The sequence below is a fragment of the Pleurodeles waltl genome, chromosome 9 (genome assembly GCF_031143425.1).
Source record: "Pleurodeles waltl isolate 20211129_DDA chromosome 9, aPleWal1.hap1.20221129, whole genome shotgun sequence".
Classification (NCBI taxonomy): domain Eukaryota; kingdom Metazoa; phylum Chordata; class Amphibia; order Caudata; family Salamandridae; genus Pleurodeles; species Pleurodeles waltl.
This window is the reverse complement of record NC_090448.1, coordinates 57,309,971-57,328,334: the sequence shown is the minus strand read 5'-3', so window position 1 is coordinate 57,328,334 and position 18,364 is coordinate 57,309,971. Positions and strand designations below refer to the sequence as shown.

General features: G+C 42.9%; 1 protein-coding gene across 1 annotated transcript in view; it reads right to left on the bottom strand.

The window, feature by feature from the left end:
- Positions 1 to 17,627, bottom strand: part of TXNRD3 (thioredoxin reductase 3) — a 136,010-nt gene extending 118,383 nt beyond the window's left edge. Inside the window, exons 1-2 of the mRNA XM_069206272.1 lie at positions 17,380 to 17,627; positions 2,787 to 2,847 (exon numbers count right to left, since the gene is read on the bottom strand). Coding sequence (XP_069062373.1) covers positions 2,787 to 2,847; positions 17,380 to 17,499 — 181 coding nt within the window. The 5' untranslated portion in view covers positions 17,500 to 17,627. The remainder of the gene's footprint in view (positions 1 to 2,786; positions 2,848 to 17,379) is intronic.
- Between the last annotated feature and the right edge of the window lie 737 nt (positions 17,628 to 18,364).

Below are 18,364 nucleotides of genomic sequence, written 5' to 3'. Positions count from 1 at the left end.
AATGAAGCCAACAAATTGAAAGCAATGGGCAGGATCCAAGCCCTTCACTGTAAAAAAATATCCCTGTTGCAGGCCTAAAACGTGGTATCTCATGAGCAAGCAGTGGAAGGACACCAGGCATCCAATCAGAAAATGGTGAGGAGAAATGCCCCACTGGAGCGACAAAGAACGAACAGTGAGAAAAGTAATTAAATAAGAAGCAGAGAGATGAGACAGACAAGACTGCTAATCCAATTAACAGCAAGCAGCCTACCCTAAATTAGAAATATATACATACACATTAATATGCATACACATTAATATACACACATAAAAACAGTTATCAGATCTTCAAATCGACAGAAGTAAAGCAGACTTCTGAGCAATCCAAAACTCAAAGCCTCACAATATCGAGAAGCAGTACTATTTCTTCACTACGGACACAATGTTCACTTACACAAAACTAGGTAAGTCTCACATCACAAAATAAAATAAAAAATAAAAAAAAACATAAGAATGGATAGAACATAGTGCACTCATAAAACGCAGTACTATAGGTTGTACATACAACAAACTGTGTATCAAACAGCAGGTGTACATATCCCCATGTCTTTAGATTTCAAGCACCAAATACTTGAAATACCCAACAGTTATAAAATCTTAAAACAATAAATAAACACTACAACAGCAAAAAGGCAAGCAAAATGTTTTAAGTTCAATATAGCCACCGTTGGCAGAACTCCGAGAGGGTTAAGGTTCAGAAAGCAATAACTAGAATAAAGAACAATCAAGAGATCGGCAAGAAGAGAAAATAAAATAATTGTTAATTACGACACCGTCATGCTCTCAAAACTTTAACAGAGAAATAATGCTGGACCAGGTAAAATAATTTCTGCAAGGCTGCAAGTAATGATAACATTTTTTAAAAATCAACATGTAAAACTACTGCCTGCTGTTCGACAGGAATAACATAATCTATCAAGGAAGGTGCCCTAGTAGCCCTCCTGGAAACAAAATACCATGCAAGGAACCTTCAAACAATGCCCTTGGAATAAGGCCAAACCGGACATGACTAAGCATTCTTGCTTTTAACAGGGCAGCTTCAGTAAAAACACGTACAGGAAAAAAAAGCTTTTTACGTACTACATCTTTTTTTCTATTAGTTCTGATATTTTTCTCAGCATAAAAACATGCATGTCAAAAGTTTTCTATGTGACAGAAATACAAAACTAAACGTGTAAAATGTAAAAGATAATTTTCTAAACAGTGAAAATGAAAAATGGACAAACATTCAGTAAAAGATGGAAAATAAACAGTAAAAAAAGATATAGACTGGCATTTGGGAGAGGGGGGTGGATATGTTCAGTGGGAGACCCAAAACAAACAGAAGAAGCTACTACAAAAAAAAAAATAAAAAAAAATAAAAGGGAAATAGCCTCCATACCAGATACATCCTACCCAAAATTAAAGGCAGGTGGAGGAATTCTCGAATTGACTGCATTCTGTAAGAGAATGTATGGCTTGTTCTACAATTCATTTTGCTACTTGCTACTAAAGATTGCATTACTACACTGTTACATCAGTCATGTTAATCTTAATACAACATCCACCAAAGAACATCATGGAGTGTCGTGGAGTGGAATGGCGAAGAGTGGAGCGGCAGAAAGAACAGTATGGCGTGGCGTAGAGAGGACCGGTGTAGAGTACAATGGCGTAGAGTGTTGCAGAGTGCATTGGCATTAATTCAGTGTCGTAGATTGCAGTGGTGCAGAGTAGAGTGGAGTATGCATGGTATGGTATCGCCCTGCTGTTACAGACAACACATTTTCAATTGAAAGGACCATTATGTTTGCACAGACATATAGATTTACTAATAAAACTACACAGTGCACTAACTAAAATATGTGGATATTGCATCACCTAGTGTAATGATTTATTTTGATCATATTGAAGTATTTGTTTCCAACACTTCAGAAATAACAAAAATGTGGTTTGTGTTCCTAATTCTGATATATTCTAAAATACTTACACAGTTCATTTAAATGTTAATGTGTGCTAGAAAAAAAAACTTTCGTACCCCCAGTATCCAGCAAGACTGTCACATAAATCCTCTCACTTTGAAGTCAGAAAAATAAAAGTAAAAAAGCGCCCTCAGAAACCAGCACCTGACATTTGACCTCTGTCTTTGAATGCACAGCAAATCTAACAAGATAAGAAAACGATTTAATGGCCCCTTTACAGAAAGCGAGTTTGTGGAAAAATACAGTTAATGTGGTTTAGGCAACAAAAGGGACAAACTGAATCCGAAGAGCCTAAAGCAAATAGAGCCATCAAACAGAAAGCCAAAATATGCCAATTACAAACCACAAAGCCGATGGTTGACAGGCAGAATGCACACCTATGTGAGCTTTCTGGAAGCCCCCCCAAGATGCCTTTAGCAAACCAGACAGCTGCACTGTCTGGTAGGCTGAGACCTAAAAAGTGGTACTAAAATCATCAACGTACATCATATTTTAAAATGTCAGGAAATGTGATTCAACACAAAGTTGCAGATTTAAGTAATGCAGTGATAACAATAAATATGTTAAAGGCACACAATATTTAATACTCCTTTTCATCTATCACTATGCAATGTTCTATTGTCACACACCACAACATCCATATACGCATATCAACACAACTACCCAAACCAGGTCAATGACAAACAAACAATGCAAGACAGTTATTACCTAGAACTAAACACCGGCATAAATCTCTTCTGAGGCACAATGCAGGTAGCACACACGGTACACACTAAAATATCTTACCACACTGATCAAGTTCCAAGGCATTGTATTCAACGCTGAGCGAATTAAAGAGCTCCTTAACCTGTGGAAGACACAAATAAGTGTTCATTGTAAGTGAGTGTGTAAAATCTTAACACTATTATAAACATTTTGTTTAATAAAACAGATCAACTCAATTTTATATTTGTCAAACAAGGCAAGCAGACCAGTGGAGAATGTGATTTGTAAGTTATACTCCAGGCCACTGGAATTATGCTACTGGGATGGGACAAATTATTTAGCAGGGTAACAAATTATGCAGCACGAAAAGGCAAATTATGCGGTGCAATGCAAGGCTGATAGTAATGGTTCGATATTTTATCGTTTGCACACTTGCGAACACTGGGCATTCGTTGCACCCCATTAGTACAAGTTTAGCACTCTAATAACGCAATAAAGCAACAGAAAGATGGCCAGTCAAACTTTCCACAGAGCCTACCACTGTGCAGCAACACGTGTTCTGGCATTTTTATTAACTTTCTTTTGGTAATTTGCAGATAATGCAGCAGAAGGACTATGTGGCAAATAACTCAAATCTCTAAACTAAAATCGCCATGGTCACATAATCACATAATTCCAGTCACCCTAATTTCACTACAGACTGGTCCACACAGAATCTTAACACGAGTGCTACATTGTCAGACTAACAAATATATGGAAACCAGTATGTGCGGGTTAACAGCAAACAACTTCTACACTCCACTACCAGGAGCTTTCCATCTTAGTGCTCACGAAGTGCCACTTTATATGTATTAAAATAGACCTATTTCCTCCCCACCCCCCTCCCCAAGTTTTCTTTACTCCAATTTAGCATTTAGCTCTACTAAACTCGAATATACACCTAGAGGTTTTGCACAGAACAGGCATGAAAATACTTGGGGGGCGGGGAGGGGTCAGTCACTTACATAACAGGCCACCGTGTAGCAGCAGAACCTGTTAAAATACTCCACAAGGCGGGTTCACAAATCCACGTTTAGCAGACCAGAAGCAGTCAGAGCAGTAAGGGCCATCAGGGTGTGTGACCTGGAGCACCAGCGCGAGCAGCGAGCAGACCAGTGTCCATGTCCCATCACACAGCCATACTCAGTGGGTAAACACTTCAGCGTAGCCACGTGAAGACGCCATAAAACGAGGCACTTTACATTTTTTGGAGGGCATTCTCAAAACGGAGAATTTCAACTCACCTGCTGCATTTAATCTCCTTTCAACAAGTGGTTAATGCGCTAAACGACATTCTTTTTCGCATCCCTCGACAAAGTCTTCGGGATTTGCAGAGCACAACTTCAAGGACACAAGCGTACAAGTGACCCACGTAAACAGATCCAATGGTTGCTCCCAAGTTCAGCATTGAGCTGATTTCGTTGGTGAAGCACAACACACTTACTTTGTGGCACAGCTAATTCCATTTGGATGCACAAAGTTAGGAACGCTGTACACACGTGCCCGTGCACGCCCGGCTCCTGTAATACAAATTGCTTTGCCTCTACTGGGTATAAAACATAGGTTTTCTGTATGGTTATACATGAAATGTCCTTGTACGTGATTGGTTTATCCGCTTGCTACCCTGTTAAACACCTACTTTCGATAATTGTCACATTTTAACTCTTTTCGAGAGCGTGTCCAGATTTATTCTAGTTATAGAAAAATAAAAACTCACTAATAATCTAAAACTATCAGTATACAATTTGTCAGGCCAGAACCACTGATTACTTAGCAGGTGCATATTACAATCCAATGTCAATACAAGCAAAATGTTATTTTCCCAAGCTATCAAAGCCCTGCCGTGGCCCGCATATCCTGGAGTAATATGCACAGTCATGTTGCACACAGCTCCCAAGTTACTTCCTTCTTATCTATTGCAAAATGTCATTTTATGACGCACAGATGAGATGATTAGTGACTAAACCAGAGTCCAACAGGGGGGTTGAAAATAATCGTAAATACGTTCTCACGGAACGAGAAGGAGCTGATCAACGGTTGGGACTGTCTGAATATTATTAAAAGGAATATCATCTCGTCCTAGTTTGAAAACAGGCATCCTTTCCTGTAAAGAGCTATCAATGTAAAACCCTCTGTTCTTCGGTTTCCCCTTGACAATCAGGATTCGTATGCTTCCTTAGTTTGAAGACTTCCTTTCTCTCTAGCATCCATTCAGAGCTCTGTCATAGAGCAACAGGAATGATGCCTACATGAATTCTGGTGACTTGTAAGCCCAGTTTTAACAAGGCAGTTGAAAGAAAGCCGTCACTAGCATCCGCGTTTCCTCATTACTTAGTATTTTTCGTGCATTCGCCATCTACAGATGGTATCTTGCTGTGTGCAGCATGACATGCTACGTATAGGTGTCGATCAACCAGAACACATACACGCATGTTAGGCCAGACGTCCTCAAAACAGACAACTAGCAAAAAGGCAACCTACGGGGTTTTCTGGAATTCCTACGGCTTGTCTAGGGTTGCTACTTATCTTTTATGGGCTCTCAGCCGCATTAAGTCTCCGCACACCTGGCTGACTGAAGTCATGCAGAACTGCATTGACAACTCTCTCAACATCTGCGAGCAGTGGCGACACCTGGTTCGCTCCCTTACAGCGCAAATAATATTGCTTCACGTGAAGAGAAGCAGTGTGGCGATTATAGGGTTGGTGGATTATCTGAAAACATTGGGTGGTTCTATTTGACTGGAAAAGGCACACTGCAGCAGTTGTCAATGAGTTCCTGTAACCACTCACTCTCCCTTGGTCTCACCAGCATCTGTAGTATAGAAGAGTTAGGGACGTTGGCAGATGCTGCAGGCCAGTACCACTGATAAGTATGGGAGTATGTCCCGTCTTGATTGCAAACCTTCTACTCTTTGTATTCAGGTGAGCCCACCCCTGCGCAAGGTAGGACATGTATCCAGAAAAGGACGTGACTCGAGTCTTGCTTGTTTGGAAAGTTTATACACGTTACTCAAAATACATGTCGCTGGCCGGAAAAAAAAAAAAAAAAACCACACCACTTACATTTTGATATCTCTAAGGTTAACAAAACAAAAAAACTACTGCATATAACAGGTAACCATGTAATAAGGTTCACAAGAGAACTCAATGGGATCTGGAGAAACAAAGCACAAGGCTGAAGAATGGATGGCTCGTTTGATTAAAAAATCTTGGCAGAACACCAAGATGGCAATAAGACCACATTACACATTAACCCTAATGCATTTTATTCCTCTTTTTTATTTGGGGTAGTTAGTCTGAAATGAGTGTTTTCACATAAAATGTTTATTTAAAATAGTAAATGGAATACTGGACCATACAGAACAGTCATCTGCAGGATTTGCGAAAAACATCCAACATTCTCTCGGTAAAGAAGAACAATTGTTTAAGATTCAGCCAGCAAAAGGCACTGACTGGAACTAGGTGTGTGTGTGTGTGTGTATATATTTTTTTTTTTGTTTACCTTGCATGAATACTGTGGATAAAATGGATAATGGTCAAAGACAATGGAATAATGCAACTCAGTGGCATTTATCGCTTTATTAAACTGTCATAATTTGCAGCATAACTTACAGATTTGATCAGAAAATGTTTGTAGGTCAAATGGATCAAGTAAATGTCCGAGAATATCCCCTTCTATTTGTCTTTAATACTGCGTAATATAGATCAATTTCTGAATAATGCAGTCTCCCACAGACATACTATTCTTTTGGCTGAACATCAGTAAAACTCTGCATTTGTTTGGTGATTGTCATGATGATGAAACCCATATGTCACATGGAACAGTAAAATATTTTCCCTACGTCACGGACCCAGTGAACTATTTTTTTTTATATCACTGCAAAATGTACAATAAAAGCATCTAAAAAAGTATAACACATAAAAATGCTCTCCAACCGTACATCATAAGGACGTCCCAAGTCACAAAGGAGTTTAGATACTGTATGAAAGAACAAGGCGAAAGGGTGAGTGCCTTTATAAGGGCCAATGGAGAAGTGAGTTGCAGAATTCTTCAGAATACAGTTGATTTGTTTCACCACCCGTACAAGCGGTTTTCTCCACTCCTTCCTTCTCTATTTGTGGTCAAATACAACCACTTAATAATTCAATCCAACTTCCCAAAGCATTAAATAATCAGATGTGGCAAAGCAAAATGTCTCCCTCAACGGACTAAAGTTGGCGAAATTCTGGAGCCATGAGAGGACCTCCAGCATTAAAGTGTGTTGAACCTCTTATACCAGTGTGTTATGTTTGATAAAGAATCAAATCAGTTTAGTGTACGAGAACGTCTGAACTGTAACGTAAAAGTTTTTTTTCCAGTTTGACTGAGTAATCCACGATGTACATTAGTGAGTGCCTCACTTATGCGGAGTCACAGGGAAAAGCCCTGCCTTAGGCCCTCAGGGGCACCCCGGTTAACTGACATGTAACTGCTAATATTCTACAGCTATTCTATAAATCCCCCCACCCCCCCCAAAAAAAAAAATATATATATATAGCAATGGATATAATAAATCAAATACTCTTAATGACTCTGCAATAAGGCGGCATGGTACACATGCAACAGCAAAAAATAAAAGGCCATCACCGCCAAGTAATATATCAGTTCAAGGCACAAGTAGGTTTTGTAGGAAGATACAAAGCGCATCATACAGGTGCCTCTAATTTTCACCTTTAATTATTTCTGGGATTGAGCAAAAACCGTGCTTTTTTTTTTTTTAAACGATATAGCACAAGATCTCATGAAAACGTTGTGACCCTGAACTTACAGTGTTAAGTGAGGTATGGCAGTATTTTCCATGAATTTCAAGTGAAGGCATACATTACCCTCGCAAGATACCAGTAGCAGACTGGTTCTGCAGAAAATATGTCTTGTAACATTTCTGCTCAAGCTAGTATCCCAAGGGTAAAACATATGGGAAACTATGCAATATGTAATCTGGCTTGACCTTCACAAGGAATACTAGAACTTCAAATATTTAAACTGTCATAATTAAAATTTCAGACAGGCCCAATTTAGTCCCACCTATTTTGTGGTAAAACCAATGACGACGTAAACAAATACTTTAGTTTTAGTAGGTTTTTCACCTAAGGATGGAAACAAAGCCCTGTGAGAACAAGGGTTAGATGAGATTACTGGGTCCCTAATTTAAGGAGTGTTGAGGCTACTGAGAAAGGGGAAGAATAAATTATGATCATGTTTGCAGGCGAGAGCTGCTTATAAATGTACCATTTGTCTGTTTTCCCAAAGTAAACCCTGCTCGGAATTACTCTGTCCGAGACAATGATAAACTGTAATGGCAGGTCTAACAAAAAGGATAAGCAAGTCCCTTCTGGCATTCCCCTTCCTGTAGAAAGTGATCTGATCAATCGGCTCCTTAACAAAACCACCACAGGTACATCCCTCAAACTCGAGTAACTATTGCACTATTCCGCGGATCCCTCTTATTTCGGAAGATATCGTTAAACAATGCACTTTCAAAGTCTCAAAAATAAATAAATAATGAAATAAATAAAACGAAGTTATATGCTGGCCAGGTTTTGTCAACTGTTGAACAGAGACCCCTTTGGGCAGTCTGGATGGATATCTTGAATGCAGCAGATGGAGGATGCCACGTTCAAGGCGGTCGGCTAGGGAACTCTGTTCTACTTGCTTTTCAAAGCAAAAGTGGCAGGTGGTGCTCTTGAATGATTTACAATAAAGCACACATTCACGTGACGCTCACTTTAAGAAAGTTCCTGTTCAGGCAGAACATCCTGTCGCGGACTATCAACTAAAATGTTACAGTGTGGACAGTTACTAATCTGTCATAAGCATCTCAATCTAATATACTACAACCAGTACTCACATACAAAAAGATACACTTTATTTTAAATTGATGCGAACAAAACTCATGGCATAAAATATCTCTTTTGTGATACCAATATAAGACGTAATGGTGAAAGAAGTGCACTCCAAGTGAAAAAGGACACCACGTGTAAAAAAAGAAAAAAAAAAAAAAAAAAACACAACGCAATCAAAGAACCACTGGTATTTCTCCAATCTCTGATGTATCGCAAATACAGCCTCCTTACAGAGTTTCAATACATCTATCGGTAAAGTAACTTCTTCATTTAAATAATGAAAAGTAAGGTCTGCCTTTTTGATTGTCAACGATGTTTCTACCATAAAGAAGGATACCAGGGTCTCCTCAGAACAAACGGTGACCTGGGGAATTGATATGGGGAAAGATATTATGGAATGGAACAGGTGCCACAAGTTTTATAAAGAGTAATAAGAACCATAATAAATAAGGAGAATTTTATGTACTGATAGTTTTGGAACATGGTTTGAATAAAGGAAATGGAGTGCATCCTCGCTCTGTACATAAGCGTCTGGAAGTAAGAATAGCCATAAATCAGAAGAAAGAAAGAAATATAGTTATGATACACATACACACTGTGGAAGAGAAACTTTCTCCCATTGGTACATTGCTTACCCAAGGCTGTGTCATCATATCCATTTCTATATGGTGTTAAAAATACCTGAAAGGACCAAAAAGCCAAGTGAAATCAAAGCATTTAAGAAGGTAGTTTTGGAAGATATTGGAGAACTGAGAGGTCCTTTGTACTATACAATATTAATGGCCTGAGAGACAAATCATTCCACACTTTTGAAGTCCGATACTTCCATTTTAATCAAGCCAGCCGATAAGGGAAGTGGCATTGTGATACAGACACATATGAAGCTGAAATTATGTGCCAGCTTAAAAATCCAATACACTATAGGAAACTTACCTAAAAACACCCTACCAGAAATTAAGACTAATTTTTGGACACTACATCTCTGGGTTTAAAACAAGGAATTCTTTCTCAACAAGAATTAGAATTCCTTAATAAAATATTCCCCAGAACTCCCGTTCCTGTATACTTTGCCTGAAACTCAAAGGCACTTGAGTACTGTAAAGATATTGGAGTACTGGTTGTAGTGTATTAGATCGAGATGCTTATGACAGATTAGCAACTGTCAACATTGTAACATTTTGGTTGGTTAAGTCAGTGTCAGGATTTTCTGCCAGAATATGAACCTTTCTTAAAGTGAGCTTCAAGTGAATTTGTGCTTCGTTACAAATTATACCCAGGTTAACATTAACATCTGGGTTGCTGTTGTAATTGTTTTGCTTGAATGATTTACAGCCTGGTAGGTACTATGCCCCCACAATCAGAGTGGTACGTCTGAATCAGCAAGAAACACTACAATGTGGAGTTCCACATGTATCATCACTGTAGGTTAGTTATTATCAGTTTTTCACACATCAACGGGAGAATTAGATCACTGCACTGAAACTGAAATCAAACATATCAACAAGCTAACCTCAACTAAGAGGAAAAGAGGGGCCCCTGTACTAGGTATTAATTAGACAAAAGTGAAACTCAATTTCATGCAGCCACACTCCTCTGACCAAGAACTGTCCTTCACCCCAGTATACAATCTGGGTCTTATATTGGGTACTGTCTGAAATGGTCCTTTCCGCGGGGTTATTCCCAAACTTTTGCCTTACTCTTTTTTCCTGACATTTCTGTTGGCTTTAGGACTCTGGGCACTGCTAGCCAGTGCTAAAGTGCATGTGCTCTCTCCCCTAAAACATGACTGTCTCAGACCTGTTTGGCATATCTGATTTACCTGCAAGTCCCTTGTAAAGTGATATACCACATACCCAGGGCTTGTAATTTAAACTCTACTAGTGGGCCTGCAGCACCGATAACCTTTCAAACCTGTCTTAGGCCTGCCAAGACAGGGCCTGCATGCACAGTTTACTGCCACACTGACTTGGCATTTAAAGATACTTGCCAAAGCCTACACTCTACTTTTACTACACCCAAGTCATCCTTAAGGCTGGCCCAAGGTAGCCCTATAGGAAGGGTGCTGTGTATGTAACACCTTAAAAAGTAGAATATGTACTTTTATGTTTTACATATCCTAGTAATGACAAACAGCCTATTCCGTTTTTCACTACTGTGAGGGCTGCTCCTCCTATGTTAGCATTGGCTACACTTTGTGTATACTTTCCAGACAGCAACAACACAGGAGGGGCTGGGTGTGACAGGAGAGGCACCTGGAGCCATCTGGATACTGACAGTCATTCACATCTTATAGGCCAATAGATTGTGTCCTGCCCGCACACAAAGGGCTGATTTATCCCCTACTGATTTCTGGAGCCATGGCTGGATTGAAAGGGGTTGTGTTACAGATGAAAGGATTCCTTTGAAGTCACCCCTTATATCAAAGGCTTTTTGAGTATACGTACAGGGGCTCTGACCTCATGCTTTTACAGCACTTTTGGAACTGGGGCAACCTCTGTCCGAAGGACTGCTGCCCTGCTCAAAGGACTCATCTAGACTGCTCTTTTGCTATTGCCCTGCTGTGTGCCCTAAAGGATTCACTGGATTGCTTTTCTGCTCGTTGCCCTGCTGCTCAACTCTGGTTTCACGAAGTACTGCTAGGCCGCCAGGAGAAACCACCATTTAAACTACTTGCTTGGTTGTCCTGGCCTGCCTGTTGGAAGGACTGCCACTTGTAAATTGCCTTCATGTGCTGGCCTGCTGGCTGCCCTCTGCCTAGTGCCTGCCAGTGTTCTCCTGGGGTGGGGACTGCCCAGAATTGGCCATGGGATTTAGTGTCTTGGCACCCCAGTCACTGTAAACTAGTGTGTCTTGAGTGCTTCATTTGTTACTTCTTTCTGGCAAAGCTACACTGCTGCAAATAGGAAGTGTGGACAGAGGCGTAACAAAGGCCCTTGCAGTGAAGGGGGTCCCCCAGAGTTCCAGGTAGCCCCCTCAGCACAGTACCTGGAGCTCCTGAGCAAGTCCAGAGAGGGAGGCCCCTCCATGTATGTTAGCTAACGGTCTGTAAGCACTCTGTTCTACCCAGGTTGCCAAGGTGTTTATTCCAGAGCTAGAATTAGCTGCCCCCGTGCTTGTAGCCAGTGTGTGATGAGAGCATCCTCCACCCAGGACTGGCGCACCTCCTTCCTGACTGGTGCTGCTGGGAGTGCTGAGTCGCCTGTCAAAAGGAGCCACTTGGCCTAGGTAACTGGGCGACCCAAGCCAAGTAAATGCTGTTGCTTCCTTGTGCACCCCCAGGGGGTGTGCTATGGTAGAGTACAGCGTTCCGAGATGAGGCTGCCTTAGTCCCAAGGACGGGGTCAAACTAATAGGATCGGGCAGAGGTGTGGTGGCCGCACTGCTTGTGCGGGCAGCTGAGCTGCATTCCACCAAGATCACCGAGTCCCAGGGGAGGCAGAACACTCACCACCACCCGCCCCCCAAAAGAGCAAGGAGCCACCGCTGGAACAGCACTGAGTCTCTGCAACTGCACTGCATGATCACGGGCAGCTGGATTTGGGAGTTAGGGACAAGGTTTTCTTACACATTTGCATTTATTTCTCAACTTCCCTTTGTATGCTGGGGAAGTCTCAGTCCCAGAGGGACCCGTGGGGCATGCCAGGTGAGGCATGCTGATCCCGGCACGCTTGATCACTCACCCTCTACTGAGTGGGCCGGGAGGATGATACATATGCTAGAGTTCAACTTTGGAGAAAATACACTTACACTGCATCAGCGTCATGGAGTGCCCACCACTACTGGCATAGTTCTGGTGGGAACGGTTTCAGAGTTCCCATAAAGGCAATACTAGGAGTGCCTGATTTTGCACTGTACTCATTAGGCATGTTCTAAAGGAACCCACAAGAATTACAGTAACCAGGCTAATAGGGGCCCAAGTGCTTTTGTGCCTTTTGGTTATGTGGTGGTGATGTTGCTTGTGTTCTTAATCTAACTGGCATCATGCGCAAGAGAATTAGGATTTATGTGTAATATGAGAAATATCCATGATTTATGTATAATTCTTACAACTCCTAACTAGTAAACAAAGTACACATGATTTTACTCAGTGTGTAAAGGATTTATGGTTCATACACGAGGTATGAAGTGTTTATGATTTATGTTTTCGTTCTTATGATATGCTTACAATATAGACATTTTTTATATAATCCCATGTGGAGTATCTTTTGTGGTGTATTCATTGTGTTGCTGGTGTGAGCATGTTGCGCAAACGTTTTACAAATTGCCTCTGGGAATAAGCCTGGCTGCTCTGTGCCAACCTGCCAGGGAGTGAGTACAGGTTATCTTTGGTGTGTAACTTAGTTGCTGTGGCTAGAGAGGAAGGCTCTGCCTGGCTTACGTGCATACCCAAGCCAACCAGAAACCCCATTCCTAGCAGGCACTACTTTGGTTTTGCACTACAAAATCCAATTATGAAGTCTTGGCTTGCACCAGTTTCTAAGTAGCCTGTTGTCACAATAGTAGAAGCACTTGTAAATTCAACCCAAATAATTATACTGAGTCACAGACAACCAATTGCCACCAACCTTTGCTCAGTCTCCTAATGGCAACGATCCTTATGGCTACCTCCGGAAAAACACTGACACTCCATACCTTGCGTCATCAGAATATTACCTCAGACCCCAAGCCACTTCAAAGGTCTGATCTTCAACTTGCTTTTATGGTCCTGTCTGGCTCCTCCAGGTACAGGCACCTGTGTAATGCTTTGGCATTCTGTCCATGTCTTACCTGTATCCTACACAAAATGGCAATAGGACCAATTTAAGAGAATGTAAGAAATGTGGTGGACTGAGTTGGCAGTGAAGGACACGAATTCAGATTTTGCCCAGTGAGGAGTGAGCACCATTTTCACGCTAGGCGGAGAAGCTACAAACATGGGCCACAACTAGGCCCTTGAAACGGGACATGGTAGACCTACGCGAACAAGCTCAAGAGTGGAATACAGGCATTGTCTTAGCAATTGTAATAACAAACAGAATTCCAGAGGATCTTGTTATATTGAAGGCCCTCCAAGCAACATGCGGGCAGCTAATCACATCAGCCATAGCAAAGTACTATACCAGTAATAAAGCCACCAACAGCAGTAAAGCGCCCTTCAAGTCAATCAAGCACTCCATCGATGCCCTGCCAGACTAGCCCGTTCATCACTCTACAGAAAAGTAAAATGCCATCAAACCTCTTCTTAATTTAACAAAAATTAAGACAATCCAACAGTACATGGATGATACCAAGCCTGCCTCATCTATTACATCCACTCCTCCCAGTAGAATCCTGAAATGGTCAGTCTTCAAAAGCCTCTCTCTCACACATCTGGCTAACACGCTTGCGTCCCCCAAAGTAACTTCTTAAGAAGAGGTCGTACCATTATCTTTTATCAAAACTCTCTGGGGGATGCTCTTACCTCTACTTATTTTTGTCAGTGCCTCTCTCACTCAAGACACCTTCCTAGAAGCTTTTAAGACTGGCCAGATCCTGCCACTCCAAAAGAAACCCACTAGACCTTGATGACCTCACAAGTTAAGAGCCTACCAGAAAGCTATGATTCAAAAAAATCCACACACCAGTCTTAACTGATCAGGTCAAGCTATTTTTAATAGCCACTCCTCCCTTCTGGCAGTTGACACTGCACAGGTGTTCTGTTTAGTTGAAAAGAGGAGGGGAAATAAAAGATGCCTTTAAATCTTGTTCTTATGTCACATTTGCTCTATGTTCACAGACAGAGGTCAAAAGTCAGTTTTTCTTGCAATTAATATTCCTTCTGACTGCAGAGTTCTAGGACTTTGTAAGGTGAACTGTGTGGCCTGGTGCTTAGATTGTAAAATAAAAGGATATAGGGTGTCAGGTTTTTCCCCAACACACAACATTTAAATGACTAAGCCAACTGTGCAAACATTTCAAAATATATTTCAGTAGCTGTGAAAGCCTTTTTTTATATTTCGTGTGCTGAAAAAATATTTGAATAGGATGAAAACAAATCAGAATACTTTATGTGTTGGTGTGCAAAGGATATGTTTTCTGAAAACTAATTTTCACAGATTGTTAATACACCATACAGTTTTACCAGTAAAGCTGCAAATTAATGGAGAGGTTTTTGGACATTTCTTGGAAAGAAACTGTGTGTAGATGACAATATGTTACCACATCATGGTTTAGTAATATATTTATTAAAATTGAGTGTTCAAACAAACTGAGAACCACTCCTGCCCTGATGGCAACGTTGCTAGTAAACTAAAAGAAGTTATGGGGGCTAGATTTGTGTAATGCAAGCAGAAACTTTCTTTTTTAGACCTGGCGGTCTCAGCTTCGGGGAAGAGGGTGGCGGTTTGGTATTGGGAAATATTAGAAACTCTGGATGAGAACTTTGACCTACCAAGCAAGTTATGGGGCAAGGTGATGTTAGGCGACAAGATTGGGTTATGGTGGAGGAAGTCGTGAACGACACTGTATGAAGTAGTGAAGCCGGCCCCATTAAGGAAAAAACATCTTTATACTCTACATAGAGCATACATATCTCCGGCAAAACTGTCCAAATTTAAGAAGGGGGAGGTGATCAAGTGTCCGAAATGTGGCGGGCTAGGAGCAACGGATATACACATGTTCTGGGACTGCCCCTCTGTCCGGTTGTTCTGGGAGGAGGTTTTTAGGGCATTATCATCTATGTTAAGCTGGAAAATTAATGTATCACTCCCATTAATTATTTTCGGGCAGCTCCAGGATGAGGGGATATGGAAAAGGGTGAACAAAACTAATCGTTCATTTTTGTTCTATGTAATTGTGCTGGGACGGAATGAAATTTGCAAAAAATGGCTGAAGGAGCACTCGCTGAGCTATACAGACTGGTTGAAGGCTGCTCTCCGTGCGGCAAATATGGACCTAAATGTGCAGGGCTCAAAGAAAAGCGTAGAAATGTGGGCACCATTATTAAATTGGCAGGGAATCGCCTAAATCTGCTCTCCTGCTAAAGTTTACTGCGGGGTATTTATGTGAAACTGTCCTAATGAACTTTTCTTTGCCGCAGTCCAATGATTAAGCACCGTGCGACGCCTCGGCAGGTCCGTTTAGGCAGACCAGGAGTTACAAAGGTGCACCCCCTGACTTGAGTCTCTTCTTAGTCAAGAGGGCGAAAAGGTGTCTCAGTAAGCGGGGCTGAATGAGGACAAAAAAAAAAAAGCAGAAACTTTCATCTACTTAAACAAAACCGGGTTTTTTTGTACTGCAGAAATGCTGAGCTCATATTTGAGGGTGCAAAAAAATTTGAGAATTAAGAAAAAGGCGACGATGTAAACTATTTGCCTTGGATCACACAATTTGAGACCTGTTTACGGGTCAAGTACATCACAGTTAGGTTGAGTAGATTATTTAAGTCACTCGATCTGCAGATCCAATAACATTTTTATGATTTTTCAAGCCTTTCATCAGCAAGATCATTGAAAACACATTCTATGTTCAACTCCAAGATCACAGCAGTGCTAAACATCTTCTGAATGGACCACCAGTCTGGTGTCAGATCACGCTGCAGTAGAGGGACTGACCCGTTTAACATTGTGAATGAAGGACTTTCGGCCACCTGTAAAATGCCAGTTCTGCCAGACTGGAGAGTTTAAGACTTGCACACTGACTGACATTAACAGTGAGGAGGTATAGAACACACCAGCAGTTCTAAACTGCTGATGCCGAGACGGGTCTCTATCAGCCTCTCCATTTTTGCTCTTATCCTCAAGGTGGGGAAAAAAATATATATTAACTCAGTTGAAGTACCACCCTGCACTGTGCCTTTACTGTAACTTCAGGGATATTCATTAAATAGCTCTTTCACAGTCTGATTTCACTACTGAAGCATTTTCAATAATTTATACAACGGAACTATTGTTGCTTATATCTTATGTGACCAACGACCATTGACAAAACCAATAGTCCTGGGTTGCTGTAGGTGCATCTAGTATGAAGCAATGACAGAAAGAAGCAGCAAAATACCACTCGTTAGGCCACGACATTCCTTACATCTGCTACACCCCTTTGGTAGACCTCCCACACCCTTCGGGGTGGTCTCTGGAGGGATGAGGATGCGATTTACTATTAGGCATGGTGCAAACCACAGAAGAGAGGGTGCAGTAACACCGGGGCATTATATGGGATGGTGCTGTCCGGTACTTGCAATTCTTGTATTTGAGAGAGACTTCTCAGCACTGATGCAATAAATATTGCAGAGTACCGGCACTTCTCAGGAGTTAGCGGGCACCTGCGCTGCTATATTTCCATTCGAAGCACTAAATAGCGCCTCGCGGGGGAAGTGTGCGCCGAGGCAGGAAAGGGCAGAGGATTACAGGGCAAGAACTACGGGACGGCCGCGGATGTTCAGACTCCCTAGTCGGGCACATGAGGAGGGGGGAGGCTGAAAATGGCGGGAAGATGCCCTGACAGGAATGACGCCCGCCGTCCAGTCAGGTGGGTTACCGCCAGCAGCACCCCCTCCAGCTGCCCCCCGCGTCCCCGGCCTGGGGAGCGCCTCCCGTACCCTAACGATCCCTTCCTGGGGGGGGGGGGGGGGTGTTCCCGGGGAGCGCCTTCCGGCTCTTCCTGTCAGCACCGCCTCCACGGCCCCCGTCCCGCGCGGGCCGGCGCCCCCCGCCCCGGGGAACCGGTGACTGGAGGGAAGCTCGACCCTCCTCCCCGTGAGGCCCTCTCCGCGGCCGTCCCCCCGGCCCCCGCGCACCTTGTGGCAGTAGGGGCAGCTGGTCTTGCTGAACACCACGACCCGCTGGGCCTCGATCATCCCCCGCACGCGGCTCCTCAGGCCCTCGCGGTCCGCGCGGCGGCCGGTGGTGGGCGGCATGGCGGCTCTCCCTCTACCCGGAACCCTGCGCTCTGGAGGCCGCGGCAGGAAGGAAGGAGCAGGCCGAGTGAGGCGCGAGCGGCGGCGCCGGCAGCTTCCTATCCCGGCGCCCCCGCCCCGCGCGCCGGCTCCTCCTCCCGACGGGCCGCGGCCCTCCTCCTCCCGCGAGGCCCGGGCCGCCCAGCCGCTCTTCATAACTTTACAAACGACGCATAGGTGGTTAATATTGCCAGTTTTTATTTTTTAGGAATTTTCTCAAGCGCTGCGAGTCGATGTATGAAACGTCAGAGCGCTAGTCGGGGGAAATGCAGCTCACTGCTACATGGAGGTGGGCGAGCCACCGTCACCTGGAGTCTGGCTCAGCTCGAGGACTTGTTGGAACCTCGAGCCCAAAACGAGCCGAGCTTTCACGTGGCTTCTGTCTCTCACCCTGCGCCCGGGATGTGCTCTTAGAGCCAGAACTGCCGACTGTAGAACTTGGCAACTCTGCCAATCGCCACGCATCAGGAGTTAGACTGACGCATTTTAGTGCTGCTGTCCGCATCACTATACTAAAATGAGTTAGTCATGCATATTTGTGTCCCTTGGGACCACTCAAGTAAGATGCATAGTCAACAAGGCTGCATTCAGACCTCCAGTCAGATTGTGGCATTTTAAAAAGCCTCTGCTTTCAATGAGCATATCGTCTTGGCCCCAGAGCTGGAATTTTAGTGCCACAAATTCACCCAATGACAGCCGCCTGTTTTCGAAGATTTGGGCTGTTGGGACTTGACCAATGACAGCAAGAATAATATGGTCCAATCTGAAACTGGTGTGTCCCAAGGACGCTTCTGAAGACAAACACCTATAAGCTCTACAGCACTGT